This window comes from Lagopus leucura, unplaced genomic scaffold (assembly GCF_019238085.1).
Source record: "Lagopus leucura isolate 7727_CA_CO unplaced genomic scaffold, USGS_WTPT01 Super-Scaffold_741, whole genome shotgun sequence".
In the NCBI taxonomy this organism is placed as follows: Eukaryota; Metazoa; Chordata; class Aves; order Galliformes; family Phasianidae; genus Lagopus; species Lagopus leucura.
This window is the reverse complement of record NW_024962256.1, coordinates 9,829,707-9,843,598: the sequence shown is the minus strand read 5'-3', so window position 1 is coordinate 9,843,598 and position 13,892 is coordinate 9,829,707. Positions and strand designations below refer to the sequence as shown.

At 41.1% G+C, this 13,892-nt stretch overlaps 1 protein-coding gene across 3 annotated transcripts in view; it reads right to left on the bottom strand.

Annotated features, from left to right (window-relative positions):
- The window catches only part of DOCK1 (dedicator of cytokinesis 1), a 273,200-nt gene that overhangs the window by 244,477 nt on the left and 14,831 nt on the right, over positions 1-13,892 (bottom strand). For all 3 annotated transcript variants that reach the window (XM_042863548.1, XM_042863546.1, XM_042863547.1), the window contains exons 2-5: positions 8,622-8,705; positions 4,421-4,461; positions 2,090-2,145; positions 514-610 (exon numbers count right to left, since the gene is read on the bottom strand). In XM_042863548.1, the coding sequence (XP_042719482.1) occupies positions 514-610; positions 2,090-2,145; positions 4,421-4,461; positions 8,622-8,705 (278 nt within the window). The remainder of the gene's footprint in view (positions 1-513; positions 611-2,089; positions 2,146-4,420; positions 4,462-8,621; positions 8,706-13,892) is intronic.

The window sequence follows — 13,892 nt, the reverse complement described above, 5'->3', positions numbered from 1 at the left end:
TACAAGAGCACTGACAAGCACAAGGCCTACACTGATAAATTTCCATAAGGTTGAGGTTTACACCAAGGAATTTGGCATCAAATATAAGAATGTCTCCAAGACTAGCAGCCTGAACATTTTTTCTCTGCTTAACACAGTTGCCTGCAGATTAGGAAAGCCCAATGCATACCTTTAAAAACAGTGTATTCTGGATAATAACACTTCATAAAAAAGGATTTTCTGTCTAGTCAGTCATAATTGCTCACCAAGTTATTACTAGAACAAGGTATCACTCCACAGAGCCATCTCTGCACAAGAAATACAAAATATTCATAAAATATACAAACACGCTTCAGAGTTTTGTGCCTTAACACAGACAGTGCTGAAGAGCTGTTCCACATAAAGCAGCCTTCAGAAACCTTAAGAGAGGGGGCAATCCGTTACCTCTTTTTTCACACTTCTCCCTGTACCTTCCATGGCATCACTTTCTTCCCCACACACCACATCATACTGCGATTACAAACCGCTACTTACGACGTATAACTGCCGCCATATTATGGACCACTCCCGCAGCGTTGTGGTGACCTCCTGAATCAGGGGCAGCTCGTTGGGAATAACGGTTTCATGTTGCCTTAAACGAAAAAAGGTTGAGTTAAGTAATAGTTTCGGGTAGGACAGCAGAGCTGTTTCTAAAAGGAACTGGTGGTCATTTCCAAAACCAGCCCAACGACGACAGGCTTCAGAAGAACACCACTGATTGCATGTTTAGAAGTGAACCAAGAATATATCATCCCAAAGAGGGGAAGCAGAGCATGCCATTACTACCACATGACGTGAAGGATAGCTAGCAGAGACTTGAGGCTGTGCTATCAGGCTCATGCTTTCCCTGCTTGTGTGTATACTCACAGTGCATCAATACATACCTCATGGTACCAGATGTTATTGAGAGGCTGATGTTACAAGGAGCAACCAAGATGAAAGCCAGATATGCAGCACGTGCAATAGCATAACACTAATGTCTAATTGTTTTCCAAATTATTGGTCTTACAAAGAAAACGGGGCATGCAGGTCATTACCAATACGTTTCTGTCTGGTTTTAAAACTGTGCCATCCAAGTACAGAACAGCAGCCAGGCCTTTTAATATTTCTAAAGTAGTGTACTTAAAAGTAGTTTTCTAATCAGCAAGAAAGTTGTCATTATGCAGCAATCATATGATTAGTGTTTTTATCATTTACATATTTAATAGTGTATAAAAATAAATCGGGCACAAAGGAATAAAATAGCTTAATCCTGTTACACTCCGTTTCATACCTAGCTAATCATTTATTAATTTTGAGTTTTTCTGATTCCCGTTATTTTTCCCAGCTTTTTAAGGAATTTTTTATACCAATGTTATGAATTTTAACACGCACAGCCAGGAATACTGCTCTGATATGTAAGGATCTGAGCTTTAATAGCAACTAAAGGAAAACCAGCCCCAACTATCTACAGCCACATCAGATAAGGGAAACAGGAGCATCACAAAACAAACCATCTCTCACTGCACAGCAGTGCTCCAGGAAGGCAGGAAACTTCTCAAGGAGATTGGAAATGATGTCTGGACAATGGCTTCAGTGAGGGGTCCAGTTTACAAGACTTACTGCAGGGGCAGATTCAGTGCCTGAAACTTCATCTGTCTAAAGAGGAAGGTATCTCACATCAAAAGCCTCTTTTAGTACATCAGACAGAAGCGGTAGGATTTGAAGGTCAAAAGATAAACAAAGCTGTGATAACTGAAATCAGGAATTAAAACAGAGGTGGACTGGAAGAAGTTCATCTAAAGTAGAAGTTCATCTACGTGTCAAGGGAGCCATAAAAGCTACAAAGAAAATGAATCAATTATCAATTGATTTCAGCTTTCGCATCCATGCAGAGCAGCTCGACTTTGTGAAGATGCAGTCAGGGATGGCAGCACTGGCAGCAGCCCCTCTGCTGCTGCACAAACACACACTGCTGGCACGAGCTCCTTAACAAGCAGAAAACAAGTGCAAGGTATCTGATAACGCACTAAAATTACATCTACGCAAATAGAAAAATGGATTTTTTGTGATCTTTTCAAATGAAACTCACCCTTTTCCTTCGACTATTGCTTCCTTAAGGTGAATATAGGAGGCAGGAAATATGCCCTTTGAGAGGGAGGGAGAGGAAAAAAAAATTAGTGTTGCACATAATACATTTATCACCTAACAACCCACCAAGATACACCACCAGGACCTCACAGAGCCATTACACCCTTTTAAGTATCAGAATATTTTATTTTAAACATACATTTAAATGTTTTAACACATGACCACCTGATGAAGTGTTACTGCAACCTTAGCAAATAGATACTCAGCATTTTGGAGCACCCAGATGTTACGAGCTGGACATACTAAACAGAGAAAGCACGGCTGAAAGATTCTACCACTGAATTCACCTACATCACACGACGGAGACTAAGAGGTGCTGCTACATTTAGTGATCATGGTGGTGATGGGCTGATGGTTGGACCGTGCACAGTGGGCTCGAGTGCATGACTTCCATTTAAGTGCATGCACATGCAGAACACAGCCATCCCACATCACCACCATAGCTGACATACAGTACTGTCTCTTATCAATGTATTGCTATTATGACAAGCCAAAAAACTCCGCAGCAGACAGTACTGCAAAAGAAGTGGTGCTTTTCTTATAAAAAAAAGTTCTAAATTACTCTCCAGATTCTAAAAGTAATAATTGGAAAATAATATAAAATCATATTTAAAAATATAATTCAAGACAAGCTGAGGAAATAACTTCCCACCAACTTGTTCATAGTGCAAGCAGTTCCATTTTCTGTTTGGGAATGCAAAACAATTCTTAGAAAGCTGAGTAATTCCTTCCTCAATCTGTGCTTTGTTCCCTACATCCCTCTCAGCAGAGCATAGCAGAAGTCTCTCAAACAAGGCTCAACGGCAGTGCTCATTTTATGTCATAAAGTTATGTCTACTTCAAAGTAACTTAAAGCAAAACTGTTTCTTGCAAAGACGGATGAAAAACAATCTCTGTAGAAGTCACTGAAGTGCCTGAGCTCTGAGCTGCACACCCTGTTTGAATACGTGGGGAGAGAGGTCAGGGAGGGAGCAAGCAAAAAGCAAAAGAAACCAGCAAGCACCACCAAAACCCACCCACCCAGCAAGGGGGGCAGAACAGCTTCAGGGGAGAAAGAAGGTGGCACAGGTCATGTAGGTCACCAGAGGAGGAACACAGTGATGACCAGAAGGTCTGGCATGCAAGCAAGACACACCAATTACAGCAATACCAGCAACGATACCTGCTGCCCAGATGGGAAAGAGCACACTCATCCTTCTTAACATCTATGGGCAAGCATGTCTTCCACTGCCTTTAAAAAGAATTCTACCAAAGCTTCACATTTTAAGGGTTGCAATTCTACAATACCATAAAATAAGTTTTCTTTGAGAAGTTACTACGTTTAGCTGCAGTTGGACAAACACACCAACACCTGGAATCAATTTAAGCCAAGAGGAATGCATCCTTTCTGCACAGGCTGAATGGGGCATGCTCACTAAATATGATTTGTAAGAAATTTAGCACATCTCTGAAAAAAGAAAGTATTAAAATAGAGTAGAAATAAACACAGACCAGGCTTGGTTAGGAAATGGGTGGGATGAACCACAGAGCTAACTCGGTACTTTCAGAGACTCAGAAACAACAGCTCTGCATGCAGACATGCAAATTTTAAGTGTTTTAATTTAAAACTTAAAAAAAAAAAAATACACAGATAAAAGTTGTGTAATTCTGGTTAATGACTGCTATAAAGTTAAGCCAAAAAATAAAAATAAAATGCAACATTACGAGCAGCATTTATGCTGTTTCCTTACTTTTTATTTCAGAAAAGCTGCTATAAACAGCAGCACTTCATGCACGCTTCAAGCTGAACAACCAGGCTAAATTGCACTGCAGGAGATTACTGCCCCCCTCATGGAGAATGACTGAAAAATCACAATGTAGATCTCATCGCTTTCCAAGACGCAATTGCACTGTACAGGTAATGTGTTATTTAACAGACAGCAAACTGTCAGCCTGCAAGCAGATCAGCTGAGATGTGAAGCTCTTAAGTTTTACAGAGGTGAAGGCTCTGGCACACATGTTATTGCAGAGCACAAGCTAATGCACATCAAGCTATCTGAAGTAACTGCGTATGCATACACTTAAATTCAGGAGAAAAAAAAATAGATACACAAGTAAGTTTCTAGGTCTCATTACAGTAAGTTCCAGTTAATTTGAAATATTCCCATTTAGTCCAGTAGCCCAGTTCCCAGAGATCACTGCCACGCAGCAACACGACACGGAAAGATCTGTGTTCAGAGCAGATCCCCAAAGGCACCATGCCATGTCACACAGAAAAGCAAGCAGCACTCACCTTCTTGGATTTCTTCCTCAGTGTGTAACCCCTGTACCAACCTGGGGGAAAAAGAGGAGACAGCATTAAAACCTTACGCCTCCCAGCAGTTGCTCCTTCCCAGCTCAGCAGCCCCTGCCTCGTTTGCACCAACACACAGTGAGCATCCTGGCCAAAAGAAAGCCTTTGAAAGCTATAAAGTTGGGGAGGATGGGAAAACTGAAGGGGAATTCTATGTGACAGAGATGGTATTCCACATAATGCATTAAACTGAGATTCATTTCATTTTAATTCATGATTTACCAACATGAACAAAACCAACTTACGAGCATTAACTTTCTGGTACCTACTGTTCGTTTGATTTTAAAACCTGTTTACGTTGAACAAATTCAAGTTTTCAACTGAAGATCAGCCATTTGTCACCTCTTCAGAAGAGAAGAATGTTTCAGGATTTACAGCTCACAAAACAAAACAGAAAAGCAGGCAGAGGTCCTGTGGAAGTTTGCAAAAACTAAAAACACAAACATGAACCAAGATGCCTGGTAGACAGCATCTGCTCTTACAGCAAAATTCCTTATCTGCACTCCAGGATAAGGAATACAAACTGAAGTCTCAAGCACGGAGGATTTTTCAGCCTGTTCACCATATGCCACTGGAGAGTGGATTCATTATCTTCTCACTGCCCCAGACCATTGTCCTCTGTGCCCATGTGGGGACAAGGCCCAAACTGATGAGCTCCATCGCCCTGCCACAGCCACCACTGTGGGCCCCTCAGCCACACAGCTCTACCTCTGCCACCTCTTTTCCCAACCCATCCTGCTGCCTGAACCAGGACACGGCTGAGATGGAGAAGCCATCTCTAACTAACCCAAAATATAATGTCTCTTCAAGTTCTCAATTCCCCTTTCATAGCAGAAGCACGGATGCAGGCAGCTGCCTCCCCATCTCCTGCACCAAATACAGCGAGGGCAGGGCAGGCAGTGACACGTGGGTGCAAAGGCATCACAAAGCTGTTCTCACCTATGGAGTGGCCCTGCCTCATTTTACTCCCAGCATTTGTAACCTCTGGCACTTTGGAGGTCCAAAACAAGTGAAAAAAAGAAAACCTGATGGAAAAGAGAACAAATATCTGATGTCAAACATTGACCTGCAGAATCCAGCAAACAATTTCGGATCCTCCTTGGTCTATTTACAGCAAATTCGGCTTCACACAAAACATCAGTGAGAGGAAAACAGGCTGATGTCATAAACGTTTTCTAAATTGCTGTGGGCATTTAAGTGGCTTAGCTGCACATGACAGGGTTTTGAGCCTCTCCCTGCAAAATACTATGGGATACAGTGGCTGGAAGTACCCATCCAAGTAAATGTCCAAGAAAAGGGAGGCACCTGCAAAAGGCACAGGAAACCCTTGGCCAGCACTGTTCTTGACACTTGCTATGCATTTACCCAGGATAGGTATTAATTACATTTAAAAAAGAAAATAAGATATATAAATAAAGAACAGTACACAATAACTAAATATTATTTTAAACTGCCTATTTTGGAACCCAAACTACACCTTTCTACAGCAGCTCTAGAAATGAGCAGCTGCTCAAATATAAACACTTTGTTTTGAAGCTTATTTACTGCTATATCTAATAGCCTTTCTCCTTAATAAATAAATCTTACTTATTGATCACATCTCCATTTTAATTTCTACCCAATTATATAAAGAAACAGAAGACAGACAACAAAAATAAGGCATGTGCTAGTTCAGAATGCAGCAAATATCTGTTTAGGGATATTACTTGAAAAAGCAACCCTTCCTTCCTGACACATGAATGCTATTTATCAAGGCACATGGCTCTGCTATCATCCAGCTTTTCCTGCAAAGTTCACATTAAGAAGCGCACCAGGAAATTTTCAAATGGAAAAATGAAATTTTCTGCAATTCAACCTGAAATAATAACAGTAATTTGACTTTAAAGATCCATTATTCTCTCAATTGTTGTTAGAAAGGAGCTTCATCTTTCCTTTGGGTCCTTGAAGAGCAGAAACATTCCAGTTTAACAGTGGAAAGCACACACATCACCAATCCCATCACCTCGATACAAACAGCAGCTGCTTGCAGCAAGCCTCAAACTTCACTGAAACTGCAAGTGGAAAATACCTGTAAAAATTGGTTCAGCACTTCAGAGAGCAAGTACACTGTTCTGACTAAATTTTAAAAGATGAGAATGTTTCAGTACTAAAATTAAATTCTGAAGTTCTCTTTTTTTTTTTTTTTTTTTAAAACCTGCAAGTACCATTTGAAGCACATATAAGCAGAGTCCACAGTAGCAACCCAATCCAGTACAAAATTCAACATTAGTCCAGCTGGTCTTACAGCAAAAACCTGCTGTAAGCTCTTCTTTATGACAAAGGGGATTTAGAGAAGGCAGCAGTTACAACCCCACTGCTTGCCAAACCCTACCAAGCCACTGCTTCCAAGACACAGCCCCACATCCAGCAGCCCTCCAGGTAGGTGTGTGAGCACAGCTGGACACGGGGCACCTGCAGACACCAAGGCAGCTCTCCTGAGGCAATCCTCCCAAAGGCTCTGGGAAGGAACTCGAAGATCAAAGAGCTCAAATAATTACCCAATAATGGCAGCTATGTGAAGAAGAGAGGTAAGAACTACAGCAGCTCAATTTCTCATCACAGCGGGGAAGTAATGAGTAACTACTGTACAAAATGCTTGGCAGAACATTAATTTATTTGCACTTCTTTTAATGTAAACTCATCCCAGTCACACAAAGATGTCAAAAGCCCAAAACCATGAGCTGAGAGCACAAAGGTCTTTCTGTTATTTGAGTCGAAGGGGAAAAGCAAGTCATCTCCACCATCCCATTATGTTACCAGCAGTCACAATTTGACATGGTTTCATGCTCCCTATGCAGGACTCAGTGTTTCTCCCACATTCATTAAGTAAATCAATTTAGATACACAAAAATACAAATCTGCTTAATATTTAAATCTTTCTACTTTTAATAACAACTAATGCAAAAAAAAAAAAATCATATAACTTCATATAACAGAAAAATGACTTTGCATAGTCAAACCTGACATTCCAGTGGCAACCTGAATCTTACAGGAAAATGCCAACCCAGAAACAAAGAGAAAATTAATTTGCACGTAATGATGAACCAAGCTTGTTACATCTGTTGAAATAACACTGTTTCAGTAGATGTAACTATAAAAAAAAATCTGATTAAATCAATATCTAAAACTAACTTAGCACTCGGACCAAAAGATCAATGTCTAGAAACAAAGGCATTCAAAACAGCAACCAAAAGGCATTTGCAAAGTTTAGTTATATCACAGAATCACCAAGGTTGGAAAAGACCTTGCAGATCATCCAGTCCAACCATCCACCTATCACCATTTGCTCTCACTAAACCACATCCCTCAACACAAAATCCAAATGTCCCTGAACACCTGCAGGGTCGGTGACTCCACCACCTCCCTGGGCAGCCCATTCCAGTGCCTGCCTTCTCTTTCAGAAAAGTAGTGTTTATACGTTGCTTGTATCTCTCCAGTCTGCAGCAGGCTACACAATTTACAGCCTAGGATATAATGAAAGAGATAGATTTTATTTGGCTTGCTACTGGATCAAGGAAGAGCAGAAAAGTGTTCTGACAACTTTCACATTCTGTTGACTATCAAACACAGCATCCCGATCCCCTTTTTCACACATCAAGGAGGAAGGATTTTGCTGTGCCTAGTGCCTGTACCATTCCATATCAAAACAAGCAAAGCATCTGAAAGCCTGAAATCGGTCATAGCACTGTAGCACATGTATCCAACCTCACAAGAGAGACATAAATAATTTAGGACCCCGGTGACTTTCAAATTCAGATTAAACTTCTTTTAGCAGCAGGTGCCTTCGCATTACCCAAGGGTATCCAAAAACATCTATCATTTCTCTAAACGTAGGACAGATGCTGCAATCGATCCATACAAATAAAGCTGTGAGAACATCCATCTTTCATAGGAAAGGAGGTGGTTATTCACCAGGTATCGACCACACGCTTCTTCGTTCACATCTAGCATTGGTTAATTCTGTGCTCATTAAAAACAAAGCGTTTCGTCCCTTTGCAAGAAAGCAAGTAATTCATTACCTGGTAATATGGGATGATGAAGTCACAAACAGAAAAGCAGTTGTAAAAACAATGTTTGGACAATGCACGTTTTGCAAGCTTACCTTCATATGTTTCTAATATGTGCACAGTGTCTCCTATCTGTAAGGAAAGTTCATCTGGTCCCCTCGCATCGTAATTGTAAAGAGCTAGACAGAGAAAACAAGGCAGTTAGCACATGCAAGGCAACACAGCTTTCAAGACCGTTACTTCTCCACACCATTATTATTATTCATTATTGCTACATTCAGTCTCCTTGTGCAGCTTCTGGGTACGTTTGGTCAAGTTCCTCAATCCAACAGCATGTTCCCTTAGAGCAGATCTCAAACGGCACACGCACACTGTTCAAAGTTAGCCTCTGAACCTACTTACAATGCTTTGCTTCTTCATAACAATACATTCAATTAATTTTTTTGAACCTGTCTGTTTCCCAGTACTTTGTGTCAGTGTGTTGCAGGAAGCCTCACATGCTGATGTGCCCTAAAGCAGCACTGAACGATCACCTTCAGCTTACACTAAAGCCAAGTGAATGCAGCAAATGCTGGAAGGAAGCTTTGGAAACTGCTCATGCCTCACAGCCATTGACCTGCAGGCTGCTGATACCTCTCAGAGTTCAATTCTGGACGGGAGAAACTCTGAGAAGAAGAAAAACTGTTTTGTTGTAGATAAAGAAAGAAAGTCAGACTGAATAGTCAGATTTATATGCCAGCAAATAACTCAAGTAGAAAAGATGCATCACCCTACTCGCCAGTGACCTGACATTACAAACACTAACTTCAAGTTTCAAGGGGGGGGGAAATTATTTAGAGTTCGCTTTCTATGAAATGATAGAAAAGGAAGTTTTTTTAGAATTGTCATCTGCAGAAGAACATCTGCAAAGTAAAGGAAAGGCCACTTCTCCCCACACTTCACAAAAGAAGCGCTAAAATCAGGAATGGCTTGAAGAACACTGGGCCTTCATCTGACAAATAAGCTGCAAAATAGGTTTGATTAAGAAAAAGGTATTCCAAAAACTCCTAGAAAACAGTTACAGCTTACAGCCTCTAAAACTATGCTTTGGTTTTGTTTGTTTTTATGTTCCTCATGGAAGAAATCCCTCTGAAAGAGACAAAGCCTTCTGATACCTGGTAGGATCTGCACAACCAAAGGCTACAAGCCCAGCATTTCATGAGACTGACGTCAATGAACTATAATGAAAGCAGACCAATGAGAGGTTCACTCATAGTCCACTTCGAGATGCTACGGATTTCTTAGCCTTGTATTTCCAGCACACAAAAGGCTGAGCTCCTCTGAACAGAGATCTCTTCTTTACGATGGGAGCTTTCAGAGCACAGAGATTTGTTATTTGTCATAATGATCAGATTCCAATAATGCTTTTTTTTTTACCTCCATCGAAGTTATCTCTGCACTTTCAGCCATCCCTTGTATTTCCCAGGGATATGAGCTGTGCAGCACTGCCCACAAAGGCTCCAGCTGCTCCCTGCCATTACCACTATCAGAATAGAAAGATGCAGATGCATCTCTGGTGTAACTGAGATCAGCCCAGCCCCTCTCGCACGAGACCTTCACAGAGAGTTAAACCAAAACAGCTCACAGGACAACAACTACAGGTAACATTCTCATTGCAGGTCACAAAGCACTTCCACAAAACCTTCAAAGCAAAAACCTACAGCAGAAAGCACAAAGCCACCCTTACACAACAGCGAGGTCTCAGACAGGCACCACCTCTGCTCCCCCCAAGGCCTTTTATTCCAGGTGAGCCCAGCAGAGCAGCCCTGCCAGCAGGGAGGTCAGCAACACAAATACAACATTCAAAATGTGGTCAGAAGGTACTGAACCCCACCATACAACGTTCCTGACATCGAACACGTGAGGAGGGTCCTTGGTTCTTTCCTGGGTGGTATACGGAATGAAAGAGGTACAAAAAAAAGCAATAGAAATAGGAAAGACAAAACATATGCAGCATAGGATCCTACATAGTTTAGGAAAGGACACTTGAAGGTAAAAGCGTATAAAGAGCAAGCGGATTGCAGAAACTAATAATCACCAGGATGTAATGGGGGCTTTAGAAAGCGATACAGTTTTATTGACATCAAAACAAGCCAAGCTAGCTATTCCTGTTTTAATGTTTTTGTTAACTTTCCCATTATTAAAACGAGATAAATCCTTGGCTGCCAGGTATCTGGAACACAGTATTTCAAAGCTATAATTGCTATTCTACAGGAGGAGAGCGTTCTGTGAAAAAACATTAACAAAAATTAACATTTTGAACTGTTCTGAGCAGAGGAATGTTAACAACCATGAATACATGGCACGCTTCCTAAACAGCAGCACAAGGGACAGTCTGTTTGATAACACTCAGCAGGAATTTTTTTCTGTCGGGTTTTTGGGAGTACCAGAAAGATTAAATTAATCAGACAGCATGAACTCTTCTGAGTTTGGATGCTTAAATCCAAACTTCTGGCCTTTACTTACATTTCTTGAATGTCACAGCTGTCACCAGACTCAAGAGAACCTGAGGGTGCTCGAAGTGCAGAATGAGCCCATCTGAATCTTTCATCTCGGAGACCCTAATGAGCAATCTCACCATGTAGCACCAAACACCCAAACCAGTAGAAGTTCACATTGTGACAGACTAAAAACAGTTCTGCAGCAAGCTCGCACTTCAGCAAACCATTTCTCCAACACTTAAACTGAATAACACTAAGGATCAAAGGCAACCGTGAATAAAAGACATTAAAATTTATATCCGAGTGCTAACTGGTGTCTGTCACAATGAGGAGGGTCACGTAACATGAACTTCACTGTAATGACCAATTCTCTTGACTGAAGATGACAAGCAGCCATTGAGCAGTAATTACTACCCATGACAGCTCCCACTGACCCCAGCTGAGCAACGAGTGGTGGCCAAAGAAGGAAGGCTTATTTCAAAATAATAAAAATTGGCTTGCAGCAGCATTCATAGATGATGAAACAAACAACCAGAATAACTATAAAGCACATTCCACCCCTGTGACTGCAAAACGAGGTTTGAGCTACTGCATACTCCTATGAAAGCCAGAAGATAACCCCCAGCATGGGGGATTCTTTATGCAGTGACATCAAAAGTTGTTATGACAGATCAAATGTCAGATTGGAGCTAACAACAACACTTTAACTAAAGGAAAAGAAAAAACAGAGGAATAAAGCACAAAACTGGTACATGTGTGCCTTGTCTGGTCAACAACATACAGAGGCATGACTGAATTATGGATCAAGGCCCAGTATTTTCAAAAAGGAATTATGTAGCCAATAAATCAGCTTAAAAAAAAATATACATATCTTTGCTACAACTCACAAGCTAGGAACATGGATACTTTAGTACCCAAAGATGCATAGCTAAGACCCAGCGCAAGCAAGTTAATCTCATGGTTAACACAGACTAATTCAGTGCTCCAGTGTTCTTTCACATTGGGCATGGCACAATCAAAGAGGCACAGTCAAGCATTTTTCCTATTGCAAGCTATAAACTATTCCTATAAACACTTCCCCTCCTTATAACAATACTATTCACAATGCAATCTCTGCACACTAGAGAAAGAAGTGATGGCCAAAAGATACCACAAGTCATGAGCTCAAGAAGGATGCTGCTTTCTGGCTCAACCAGCACGCTGCCCATCCACAGAAACACCACCAACGTCTGCTCAAGCATTTCTGCCACTTCCCCCAGTCTGGAGAATGCTCTGCAGAAGAGATGAAGTATCAGGTATCATCTGTATCTGACCACCATTTTCTAATTACATTTATAAGGTTACTGTGTAGAAGAGAGCAACGTTTTCTCAAAATTACAGAGAAAGAACTGACGAGCTTTCTTTCCCAGTTCCAGGCATCATTAGCTATGATTTCACCTAGAGTTAAAGGAGTCTACTGTATTTGCAAGATCATACCTATGGACCACACTCATCACTCCCTGTGATGGGCACTGCTGTACTGACTCACAAACAGACTGTTTCAGCTGCAGCCTTACACCTACCCTGCTTATAAAAGCCAAAGCAACCCACACCTCACCATGACAGGAAAGCAGGGATTTCAGAGCGCATGCTGACAATGAGTAAGGAACAGCTGATCAAAAGGAGCAGTGGATGGATTCAGTTACTAGGCTGACGTGAACACAGAGCAGTATTCAGCAAATCAGTTATCTGTGTCAGCCTGTTCGGAGTTCCAGCTCTGGGATTCAATGACCAGAACCAAAGCGGCAGGAAAAGCACAAGCAAAAAGAATGTGAAGTCACAAGTGACAGAAAGCATCCTGAAGCACCTCTCCTTTGCACACTGCTGTTCTCTGCTTAGGACAGCTACGTTTCTGCACCAGAGATATTTGTGCTCATCAGCTGAGTTCCCAGCCACGATGACCAAGCAGCTGGTAGCAATCACTGCTCTCACCCAGCCTCCCCCTTTCAAGGCAGGAAAGAAGCAGATCTACACAAAAGTACTGAAATGTCAAAAGCAAAGGGATTAGTGTGGGCACAGAAAGCACCAATTTTTAACTCCAGGAGTTGATAAAGAAAGGAACAATGAATAGGGCATTACAGTAATTGCACTAAAACCCACTTATTACTGAAGAATATAAAACAAACACCTCTACAGGACTGCATTCATCAATCTACGCGCATTAGAGAAATGAAGAGTGCAAGACCAGAAGAATGAAAGAGAGGTGAAAGAGGAAAAGCAGTAAAAAGCAAACAAAGGTAACATCAGTGTATACTGAGAAAGCTTTTCTCTGTATGAAAGCTGAGGTTGCTTAAGATACCATGAAAAAGTTACCACGTAATATTACCTAGAATATTTTGCATTAAAGCCTGCATTAAACTCTATTCTCTGGAAAGAAAAAAAAAAAACACATTTAACATATTATCAAGCTTTATTTGATCGCATCTTTAAAAAAAAATCCAACACACATTAATAATGCTTACTCATAAAAGCAAATCGAAACCAGAGATAGAAGCAATGCCTACTGCAAATCTTTACCACTGAAAGAACATCAGAAACCTGAAGACTTTCTTCCTTTTTATCTAAACAGAAGTGTTGGATTTCCATGTTATAGTGACTCCTTAGATCCCCATTACCTACCCTGAAATGTTTCCAATTATCACAACAGAGGGTAATGAAGAAACAAAGAACATAAATTCACAGACCAGGATCTGCACCTAAGCTTTGCTAAGGATGACTGCCTCATCTGTAGGGCAACCAAGCACAGACCTTCCCAAGTCACTAAAGTCACCCTCTGCATTCTCACCCCTGGTTTCTCCAAGCTGAGATCATAGTTCTCAGTACTTCAGTTGTTTTGTCATCCAAACT